At 45.7% G+C, this 11408-nt stretch overlaps 1 protein-coding gene across 6 annotated transcripts in view; it reads left to right on the top strand.

Annotated features, from left to right (window-relative positions):
* Nucleotides 1-8787, top strand: part of LOC102764560 (nesprin-1) — a 141900-nt gene extending 133113 nt beyond the window's left edge. For 4 of the 6 annotated variants that reach the window (XM_006768718.2, XM_015567191.1, XM_006768717.2 and 1 more), the window contains 2 exons: nt 424-482; nt 7833-8787. In XM_006768718.2, the coding sequence (XP_006768781.1) occupies nt 424-482; nt 7833-8073 (300 nt within the window). In that variant the 3' untranslated portion in view covers nt 8074-8787. The remainder of the gene's footprint in view (nt 1-423; nt 483-7832) is intronic. The other 2 variants (XM_006768720.2, XM_006768719.2) reach the window with 2 other exon arrangements.
* Nucleotides 8788-11408: the final 2621 nt, after the last annotated feature.

Raw genomic sequence — 11408 nt, 5'->3', positions numbered from 1 at the left:
CCAAGGTACATGCCCTTGACCGGAATCGAACCTGGGACCCTTCAGTCCACAGGCTGACAGTCTATCCACTGAGCCAAACCGGTCAGGGCTGAACTTTAGTTTTATTCTAAGTGTACAGAGATGCTTGGCTAGCATATGGTCACTTTAGTTTCTACCATGAAACGTGGGAGGAGAAAATATGCCCACTGTGGTGTGGACTTCCCAACCACAATTTATGTCCCTTCGATGACCAATAACATCGATGTAAATTTATCTCATTTCTTCCGCAAAAGAAAAGCCAGTTTCCTTAATCATGGGTACCGATCATTTCATTTGATTTGTTTTTCCTTTGCTGCATTTTTAGTTTAATTTTCATCAGTAGCTTGTCTTTATTTGCCTGGACTGAACATTCTTCTTTCTTTACCCCCTGTTCATTGCAAACAGCCACGAGGCAAATGTAGTCTCTCACAGCCTGGACCCTCTGTCAACAGTCCACATAGCAGGTACCTTATTCTCCTGGTTTCCACACTGTTCTAGAACTGCAAGAGGATGATGAAAATTGCCCATGGTGTTGATAGGGCTCTCTCTGGTGTGCCTTGGGGCAGTTGAGAAATTACTCATTTCAGTGCACACCCTTTCGGAATAAATTGGAAGAGACTTTTCTATGTGGAAAGTGCAAGCGAATCTCAGAGCATGAAATATTTGGACCCCACCAAAATTGGGATTAACACTACATAGGCCATCTGGAACTTTTCATCCAGTGGTATCCTGTGTGCATCTAGGATTTGATACGTCCTATAACATAGCTGCTGTTTGAGTCGTGGCAGACTTTTATCATCCTCTTTCTTTCTAGATTTTACAATAAGACAGGTAATCGATCAATGAATTATTTTACCATTCCCGGAAACCCACACATCTGAATAAAATCTACTAACATCCCCGGCTTTTTCTTTTCTTTTCATGTTTTATCCAGATTGTGGGTTTGGGATTCTCCAAATGGCAAGTCCGAATTCAGTGTTCTTTAACATTTATAAGCACCTTCTCTCTTCTGCTTCCCCTGAAATTTCTCTTCATGCACCCAGCACACTCAGTCACTCACCCTCCTGCCCGGGGCGAGCTCTGGCCCCTGCCCAGAGCCCACTCACCGCTGCCACCCTGTGCTTCACACCCGCCCCAGCAGTCCCTGTGTCTGCAGCTAGCGGTGCTTTGCCTACTTCGTTGCTGGTGTGATGTCTGTGCTCCCTGCCCCTTCACTAGTCAGCGCCCGCTTCCCCAGACAGCTGTCTACATAGAAACACTGTCCTCAGAGCTGACTTTTCATTCCCGTCCCAAGCAGTTCAGTGTTAGAGTAGTTTGTCCCCCTGGAAACTCAGCCCCACTGAGCTGGGATCAGCATTCCTGGGAGGAGGGCCGGGGAGGAGGACGTGTGGAGCCCTAGACAACTCCTGAGGAATAGCCCTGGCTTTCCAGCCAGGAACGGAAGAGAATGGCTGTTTCCTTAGGTCGTTCCCACTCGGCTAAACGAATGCAGAATGCATTTGGGTGTGCTTTCTGGGTTTAAGTGTCCCTTTACTATGTTTTTTGTTTTTTTCTTTCCCTTTGATTTGGTTTGGAGATCATTTGAGGGGGGATGCCCATAACAAAATACCAATAATGAAACGTGAATGGAGGACTTCCTCAGGTGCCCTGATGGTTGTTTAGGCCCCTACATGAAAAAACCACCATGCTATAGACAGATCATCGTTCTATATGGTCCGTCTTTTCCACTTATATTGCCACCGTGCCATGAGCATATTGCTGTGGGAGCGCCCCACAGCATCCTTTTAGGATACCAGAGACCAATTCTTGGGTTGGCATAAGTGATGGTAATGAGAAGGGGAAAGCACTTACGTTATTAAACACCACCCATAGCAACCACCTGCGGGTTTCCAAATATCGCTTCCATCTGCTCCCTCAGTTATTCCGGACAACCACTCAGGTTTTGTGAAAATGTCCAAGGCCTGGTTCTTAGGGCAGCCAGGGCTACGCCGTGTCTCCTCACAGGGCTTTGCAGCTGGGACAGCCACATTCTCGCGGTGGCATCCCCAAGGCACCTTTCGGCTCTGCTCTGCCCAGCGCTGTTTATTAACATCTCTCTGAGCACACAGCACAGGGTTCACTTTGCTACTCAGGGGGCCTGGGATCCTTCGCCTGAATGGCAAACTTCACCAAGCACCTTGCCAGACAGGGCGTGGTGGAACATGCTGGGCATTCTCGGACTTCTTAGCTCCTTGGCACCCCTGAGTGGGGTGCGCCCAACCCTGACACTGAAATGCAGCGTCTGCTGGGAAGGAATGAACTCCACTCGCAATCCAGGTGTCACGGTGTTCCCTGACACCGAGGCCTGAGAGCACCCTGTGTTTGATCTTGCACTGCTCCCGCAAATTGGAAAGGTTATTGCAGAAGCACACACGGGTTAGCGTCTTGACCCCAGCGATCTGCAGTGGGAACATGTTCAACGTGTCTTCTTCCCGAGAGAGAGGAGAGGCTGAATTGGAAGAAACTGCTTATTAGTTTGAAGGGAGACGCTCTTATATTCTTTGGGTTTAAAGTAGATATTAATAATGACAGTTGCATGCTTGCTGTAATTTTCAGTTTGATTTTATGGAAGACACTGTTCTGCGTCTTCTTAAAAATATTCTAAGCCTACATATGGATTAATGCTACTATGTTTAGGCCCTGGGCCTACCAAATTAATACAGTACGGTCCCTGCCATTAACAGACCTGCAAGGTGTCAGAATGAAGAGATTCCCTAAATCAATTACCAGAAGCTCCCCAAGACTTCTTCAAAGGATAAGCCTTTCAAAAATGTCTGGGCATACATTTGTAATAACTATTCATTATTGTTGAGATCAAATATATTTAAGAAGCATGCTCTTGAAGCAATGCTGTTGATGGTCCACCTGGTACTTTTCTTCCACGTGGACTTGACATGATCTAACCTGATCTCCAATAAGACTTCTCAACTCAACTGCCGATCATTGAAATTGACAGATGGGAAGATTTTACTCCAATTTCCAGCAAAGCAAAGGAATAAGTCCTCTGTGGTCTGGATAGAGTGAATTGGTGACTTCATTCCAAAGCTTAGAATTGTGAAATGCAATATTTCCAGGGCACCTCTGGTCTCTGGCACCTTCCTCACAAGAACTAGGACTCACAGAGAGGTGGCAAATAACTGGCTGAAACACTGCAAAGGAGGGAAAAAGCATCTCATTTTAAAGTATGTGCAAGGCAGCCAGATTTCGTGGAGCCAGCACAGTGGGCTTCTGCCCCGTACAGCAGGGCTTACCTGAAAACGCTATTCAGTTTCTTGTGAAAAATTGTTTTTAAGTCTTTTCCTCCAGACTCCAGCCTGGGGACCTATTTATTCAAAACATTCAAAGAGCCTCAGCCTACAGCAGCCTTGCCTGTATGCCAGGCCCCAGCCAGGGCTGCGGACAGCTATAGGGGAAGGCTCCAACTTGTTGCCTTTATGACAGCTGAGGCGCGCATCCCCAGTGTTTCCTGGGCACTTTGGGAAACTAAGTACATCCTTGAAAGCACTTCTGGGAAATCAGGAATGTTCCCGGGAGAAAAGGCTAAATCCAGCAAGGTACCCTTGCTTTCATAGTACAGATAATAATACATTGATGACACTTATTTAGCATTAATGTGTTCTAAGCACCACACAAAGCATGAGATACCCGTTATCTCATTTAACCCTCGCACCATCCCCATGACATGGCTATAGTCCCAGATTTACAGACAAGGACACAGAGGATTAGAGGCATGAAGATTTAGTTTTGAACCCAGGTCTACCTGACTCTGGGGGATTCTATCTTATTAACTACTGCACTCTAGCGCAGGGCTGCTGGCGGGTAGAACTTGAAAGGATTCCAGGGCTTAGGCTACCAGGCAGAATGCTCCTTTTGGAATAAGAGGAGGCTGAAATCCTGAACTGATTCTGGAAGTGTGTGTGCCGAACCACGTGTCCAGGGAACAAAGACCATGCACACAAGGGTAGTCAACAAGATTATAGACAAGCTAGATAATCCCTCACAGTAATATTCCTGTTACTATCCTGCCAGGGTTAGCTGACAAGTAAGAGAATGAGTTTCAAGCTTCTTCTGTGCTTGAATGATGTATGCACAGAATTAACTCATTTTATTTCCCTTCACTGTGTAGAAGTTTGAGAGGAGTCGTACTCTTGTGCATAGTGGTCAGGTACCCGCATCCCTTGATCATGCTTTCTTGTGTGTGGTGTGTGGTAATGTATGACTTCCTCCCCTACCATCCTTTTTCCACAATTGTATGTGTTTAGTGGAAAGAGAGGAAACAACACCTGGGCAACTGTTTACCCAGAAATTTTAATGAGAAAAATAATAAAATAAGTATTTACTTATAAGAATACCCCACTTTTTGGCTGGGCTGAATTATCTGGAATATCTCTTATGATTAACTTCCTTGAATAAGGTCACATTTAATTTTTCCTTTATAGATACACTCTCGACTGGCACCTGTTCATGTAACAGGCCACTGGAGAGAGATGAGTGACTAGTGTCTTTTTTCTTTCCCTTGGCAAGTTTCCCAAGACTCTTGAAATAGAGGTGATTTTAGGTCAATGGATAAATAGTCATAGTACCCTTTAACCCTGGTGTCATTAACCTGATGGTACTCGCAGCTTAAGACTTTGGGCATTAAAGCTGAAACCCTGGTCATTGCTCCCAGGGGGTGGCATGTGTCTCAGTAGATTAATCGGGCATTTCCAAGAGCAGTCAGCTGCATGGAAGCTCACTAAGGACTGCGAGTTCTCTCTGTCCCTGTCTCGGCTCATCACTCCTCCTTAGGTGGGCATTCTTCAGCATTAGAAGGCATGTGGTAATTAAAGTTTAATGAGGAATGCTCTGATGCTGTTAAATGTGCCATGTCCTTCAGCAGACGCTATAACATGTGAACCCACATGGCAAAGATGGTGACCTTTCCTCTTATTCTCAGGGGTGGACTCGTCAGTGGGCACCCTCTGTTTTGATCTTGATCTTTGGCTTAAGCTAATCATTGACAAGGAAGGGCTATTCAGCTCTGTCAGTCCGATTGTATTGTCAATTATATGCATACGTATAACTATCACTAATGTCCTTGCATGCTTCCTCAAGAAAAGAAGTCAGAAATCTTCCTCATTTTATTTAAATGTTGAGTGGTGAGGAAACGTGGAGCTCTCTTTTGTGCTTCAGTTATAACTCCTCCAGTGACTGATGGGGAGGGCACATTGTAAGAGAAAAGGAAAAGGTATTTTGAAGAAAAATTCAACCCAGAATTCATGGGCAAATATCCCATCCTTCTTAAGACACTTTAAGACAAACCATTAAATCATGAACTGCCAGAGCCAAAGAGATTTTAGGATATTAATGCAACATTTCGCTTTGCAAATAAGAAAACTGAAGGCCAGACCAGAGAGACTGTGCTGCTTGGCCAAGATTATGCAATTGTCTGAACACAAAATGTCCCCCTGTACATGTGCTAACTTGATGATCCATGTAATACTGTGAGTCCCCAGGTTTGGAGGCATTTATTTTCAACATGAAGAAACCACTGACTTCCAAACATTTGAGGACACGAATATTTTTCTCTCTTTTTTTAATACATGTAAGATACCTGTAAAATAATATAACCCAGATGACCTTCATCAATGTCAGGGAACAAAATATTTCTCTGAGTATGGTAGGCAGGGATATTGGGATTCTGAGTGCCTGCTGGATCTCTTCCTTTAATCCTGGGATCTGGGGCAAGTCATTTACCTTCTCTAGAGAGTCCAAATTCTGGAAGTTAAAATCCTAGGGTTGAAATCTTAATTCTGCCACTTGCAAGCTGTAAGTCACTGGTTATTTCCCCTTTCTGAGCCTCCTTTTCATCATCTATAGAATGAAGATAACAAGCACAGTGAGGACTATTCTGGGGATTACATGAGAGAACCCAAGATAAATGCTTAGTACATTGCCTAGTATGAGAAAAATAAATGTTAACTATCCTTACCAACACCTACAAAATTAGAAGATGGGTTATGTACTGTATAAGGCCTTCTCTCAACATGAATATATTATAATTAGAAAACTCAAGAATTTCCTATTTTACCCTTCCATTAGTAGGCATGTGCCATTGTTCTTTTACCCTCTACTGTATTTCACAAAATATACAAATTTCCTAGTTAGCTCATTAGGAATAACTCATTGGTCTTAACATAAGGACGGTTAATCAGTTTGACCACTAGATGGTGATTGAACTCTTGTGGCCTCTTAGTTGGCCGACTGTTTACACTGACTAATTAGTAGAAGACATCCAATGTATAAAACATGGAACTTTAAAGCTGGAGGCCGTCTAGTCTAACTTGAAGGGGTTGAGTAAGAGGGTGGCATTTAGGGATAAAGTGAGTTGTTCAAGGCTACACAGCCATTAGTTGTCGTCTTCAGAAAAGAAACAGAGTCCCCATTCTGGCCAATGACTTATTGCTTTCATTACATTTGCTAAAGACACAGTGGGCCACATGCTCCTAGGGGCTTCTGGAGGCCTGGTCTGTTTGCCTCTCATATTTCTTTGATGGTTTTAATAAAAGAGTTTTGAGTAGTTCAGCTGGAAACTTAGTGTTTTGTTAGAAAAGCATACGGAGTAACCAATACAGTTTTCACACCTTCGTATTTCTGCAGTGGCCTCATATTCATTGTCCTTATCCTTAGTGATATTACTGCCACTAGGGAATTTTTACGAGGTGGGGGAAGGTGTTTTTTCAGCACCCCTAGTCTTTTTGCTCCTACAATATTGTGTGTTTGTGTGTATGTGTGTATGCAAAATGCCTCTTTTTAATAATATTTCTCTCTCCATCTTTTCCGCAAGTAACCAAACAACATATTAAAGGATGCTCACACAAAAAAAACAATGGTGCCCCTTCTGCCCCCACCCAGAACCTACTTCCTCATTCAATGTTTTTCAGGCAGTCTTTCTTATGAAATGTGGAATTCATGCTTAATCTCAAAAGCACAGTTGAGTAGATAGGAAGATATAAATGTAGACAGGAAAACATAGAACTTTGAGTAGAAGGAGCCTACAAAATGACCATCTGTCCTCAGAAAAATTGTGTCTGTTTCCCAAAGAAACAGCTGATAAAAATAGGATCAGCCTAGATTCTAAGTCATTCAACACCAGTGTTCTGTACACCAACTCTATTGTCATCCTTGTTCGCACAGCGTCAGAACCCACTGATGCCAGGGACAGATGCTGAGTCAGTGCTGAGTCAGTGCAAGATGAAACCAGGGTACTCTAAGATTAGTTGTGCTTTATGGGTCTGTGCAAAATGATTGGGGCTGTTCTCCTCGCTGCATGGAGTTTGGCACATCTGGTAGGACTAGACGGGATACTTCAAGTGATTCTAACAGCAACTAATTCTGGCTACCAGTGCTCCTGGTAGTCTTAACCCAAAAATATACTGCATCAAACATCCACATCTTAATTATTCTGGATCGACTTAATTTATGCTGGTAGAATGTGTATAGAGCAGTTATCTTTGTTGATGGGAAATGTTTTACCAAATTAAATGGTGGAATTTGAACTCAGTTACCTTTCGTTGACTGACTAAATGTTAATTTTTCATCAGTACAATTTCCAAGAATCTCTTCACTGGGTGGTGGGGGGATGACCTGGGCACATTGCAGAAGGTGGGTGGCTATTGGCCAGGTTGGGTTGTGTTTGGCATGGTCCTGTAGCTTCCAAGAAGGTGAGGGAGCTATAAGCAACATCCATCCAACATTTGAGATATTTGAGTTTTTTCTGTTGATTCCTCTCTCAGGTCCATAAAAGGTGGCTCCGATTCCTCCCTTTCTGAGCCTCAGCCAGCTCGGTCGGGCCGAGGTTTCCTGTACAGAGTGCTCAGAGCGGCCCTTCCCCTTCAGCTGCTCCTGCTGCTCCTCATCGGGCTCGCCTGCCTGGTACCAATGTCCGAGGAAGACTACAGCTGTGCCCTCTCCAACAATTTCGCCCGATCATTCCATCCCATGCTCAGATATACGAATGGCCCTCCTCCCCTCTGAAGCAAGCAGATGCCATCTGCAGCGGTGCTGGCCGTGTAAGGAGGGTTTAGCCCAAAGCCAACCCAAACTAGCAAAAGGAGCACCTGAATGCTGGTGAAGGCCTTCGGAGTGGTGGCATTAGCCATGTGTCCAAATCATGGCTTCGGAGGTGGATGATCAGCAATGACAGAAGGAGAGCAAATAGAAGAAGGTGTGGAAGAAATGTTGTTTGAAACTCTGAGCCTCAGTACTAAAGAGATGAAGTACCTCCAATGTCCCCTGGATGCCTGTGTCCTTGGCCTTTGGCCCAGTCTATGCACACCCAGGACTGTAGCACACCATCTGGGCACGTTTCCCACCATGTGCCCCATCCATTCATTAAATGGCGCCACCTGAGCGCCACATTGGTATCGAACGGTCTACCAACCAACCAGTGCTGAGCCTTGTAACATACAATTTTGAAGAGCTCATCTGGCAGCTTTCTTTTTGCCTGGTTTTTCTTTGGGGCATGATATTTTAACCTTTGCTTTAGAAGCACAAGCTGTAAATCTAAAAGGCACTTTTTTAAACAGTATAAAGAAAAACTGGATGTAATAAATAAAATCATGGAAGGATTTATGTGAAAAAAAGTTGAATGTTATAGTAAAAAAAAAGATATTTATGTATGTACAGTTTGCTAAAGCCAAGTTTTGTTTGTATTGATTTCTTTGCATTTATTATAGATACTATAAAATATTTTGTCTGTGCTTTTTTTTTTCTCCCGTAAAGAAATGATTCTAAATTTCCCTGTTGAGCAGAATGCAACCTGAGTTACCTTTTTGCAGAATGAATGAAACTGAAACATAAGCGTGCATTAATGAATAAGGAGGATTAGAGGTAGCACGTGTTTAGACCTAGCGGTCGCTAGGTGATTCCTCTCGCTATCCTCCTCCCACAGCCAATTGTATCTCCTCAACTCTTGTTTCTCAGCACCTGTCATCCTCTCCTTTCTTTTCTGTCCCCTCCGCCCAACTGGAAGAGCCTCCTATGGAGCCTCCACTCCATCCCAAGGCTACACAACAGTCTATGAACTTCCTTACATGTTTTATCTATCAGTCAAGTCCACAGACAATAAGATTTGGTTCTGCCCCTCTGATCTTTCCAACTAGTGGCCCGCATGGAATTGTTTGGTGCTCATGGAATTTTAATCCACTATTTAATCATGGGAGGAGAAAGGTTTATATAAAACCTAGGTGTCAGGTTTCTCTTGAAAGTGGGAACTCTGGTGTCCTGGGTGCCCATTCCTAAAGGGCAGTCATTGCTGGACGGAAGTGGCTGCTGCTCCTTGACCTGTAGGAAGAGACACTTTGTCCATGTCCACTTACATCCTATCCACCTCTCTCAGTGCGTGCCCCAGCCTGATGCCTGTAGGTATTTATCAGTCCTGCTCTAAATCAAGAATGTAAAGCAAACCGAACTTTTCATGGTTACCTGGACCTGCCTTGCGCAGCTTCCATGATGCTGTAGCCTGAGCGCCTTCCCACGTCGGGGTCCTGCGTCTCTCTAAGCCCCGGGCCCTGGGCGGACCTTCTAATTCACTCCCTGGGGTATGGCCTCAGAGGTTACATTTCAAACAGATGCCTGGGGTGATTTTAGCCCTATTACCTGTGGAAAAGCACCACTCCATACCTTCCTGCTCCATCTTTTTGTTCTCACCACACCCCTCCTCCCTCTCAAGATAACTCCCAAGTTGCCTCCTCCTGGAAGACCTTCCTGATCACTGCTGGACTGGACTGAATACTTCTCTCCACTGAACTTTCCCATCACCCGAGTTGAGTTCTGCTTTCTACTGCCAGGCTGCTCCTTTCTTATCTCCCCCGGAACCTCCCCCAGGAAACAGACTGGAGTTGTGCTCTTTTCTAAAGACAAACCTGCGCGTGGTATGTTTTCTGTCTCCTGCTTCTGGGAGGGCTGCGAGCGGTGGTGGAGATTGGACTTGAGAGGGTCCGATCTGAGAGGGTCACTCTTCAGGCCTTGTTCTTCCTCACTTCCCTGTCTTCTCTGCTCCAAAACCCAGATGTGCAGTCTGGCTGCTCGAGCAGTCCAGCCCTTCAAGAGCCACCTTTTGCCACTGTGAGCAAACTCGCTCTACAGCGAGACATGGGTCATGGGAGAGACCAGCACAGAGGGACTCCAGAGCCCTCTCTCCGCATCGCTGAACTGCCTTACTCGACATCCCCCAGCCCCAAAGAAGCAACCGTTAAATGTGGCTGAAAAAAAAATCAGCGTATAGTCCCTGTGTGCCTTCCTCAAAACCCCTGTGCAACACTCAGTGGGATGTATGATGCACATTTTTATTACAATTTTCAAAGATTTAAATAACAGGGTATTGGAATGAAACAAAAGTAGGAACCACTGATGAGTGGAAGCATTGGAGCTATGAGATGATGGCTTTCCCCTGATGATAGTAGGGCCCGTCTAGCCAGGACCAAAACAGACAGTCACAGAAGAGACAAGGATTGTTTCTTCTTTAGTTTCTGGCTTCTCCTTAACTTCTCCCTCGGGTTTTAACACATCCATGAAGAATCCATTTGTGGGTACCACAGAGGGACCTATTTGAGGGAGATCCCTCATTCAGATGAGGAAGAGGAGTGACTGGTCCGTTGGGGGCACCTCCCGCAGCCTCTGCCAAGCAGCCCTCTGTGGGGAGAGGCCTGGTCCTTCGCTGGGCAGAGGCAGAGCCGGATGAATTGACAGCTAGGGCAGCCGCATCCTGGAGGCTAAGGGAGCTGGACCACACCGGGCAATGAGGAATACTCTCTCTGGGGAGCCGAGGAAGCCAGTTGGGTCTGATCTTTCTAAAATACGAAGGTCATAGTAAAATGAATCAGCCTGGCTATTCTTTAGCCATCCTGGTGCAGGAACAGGAATGTAACTGAATGTGAAAACCCGTTACATGAGGAGAAGGAGGTCCTCTGTAAGCTGTGCACGGATGCCTGCGTTCGATGCCATGGGCGGTGGGGAAGGAACCCTGGGCTCTGGGCTGACTAGACATCTCGGGCCTCCCAGGGGTGCCCTCCCATCCCGGCCACGTCCTGCCGGACACATTCCTGAGGCCACTGCTGGGCTCAGCGGGTGACGCTGCCAACATCCAGGACAGCTCCAAGCAGCTACCCCTTTAGCCCTCAAACCACCCAGCGCAGCTCACAGCTCACCCTCGTCCCCCACACCAAGACCCCCCCCCACCCCGTGGGATTTGCAGATGGAGGGTGACTGTAGGGATCCCCACACACACACCCCCGTGGGATTTGCAGATGGAGGGTGACTGTAGGGTCCCCACACACACCCCCATGGGATTTGCAGGTGGAGGGTGACTG

This window comes from Myotis davidii, unplaced genomic scaffold (assembly GCF_000327345.1).
Source record: "Myotis davidii unplaced genomic scaffold, ASM32734v1 scaffold1323, whole genome shotgun sequence".
NCBI lineage: Eukaryota > Metazoa > Chordata > Mammalia > Chiroptera > Vespertilionidae > Myotis > Myotis davidii.
Note: the sequence above shows the minus strand (reverse complement) of the source record. Positions and strands in the feature narration are given on the sequence as shown.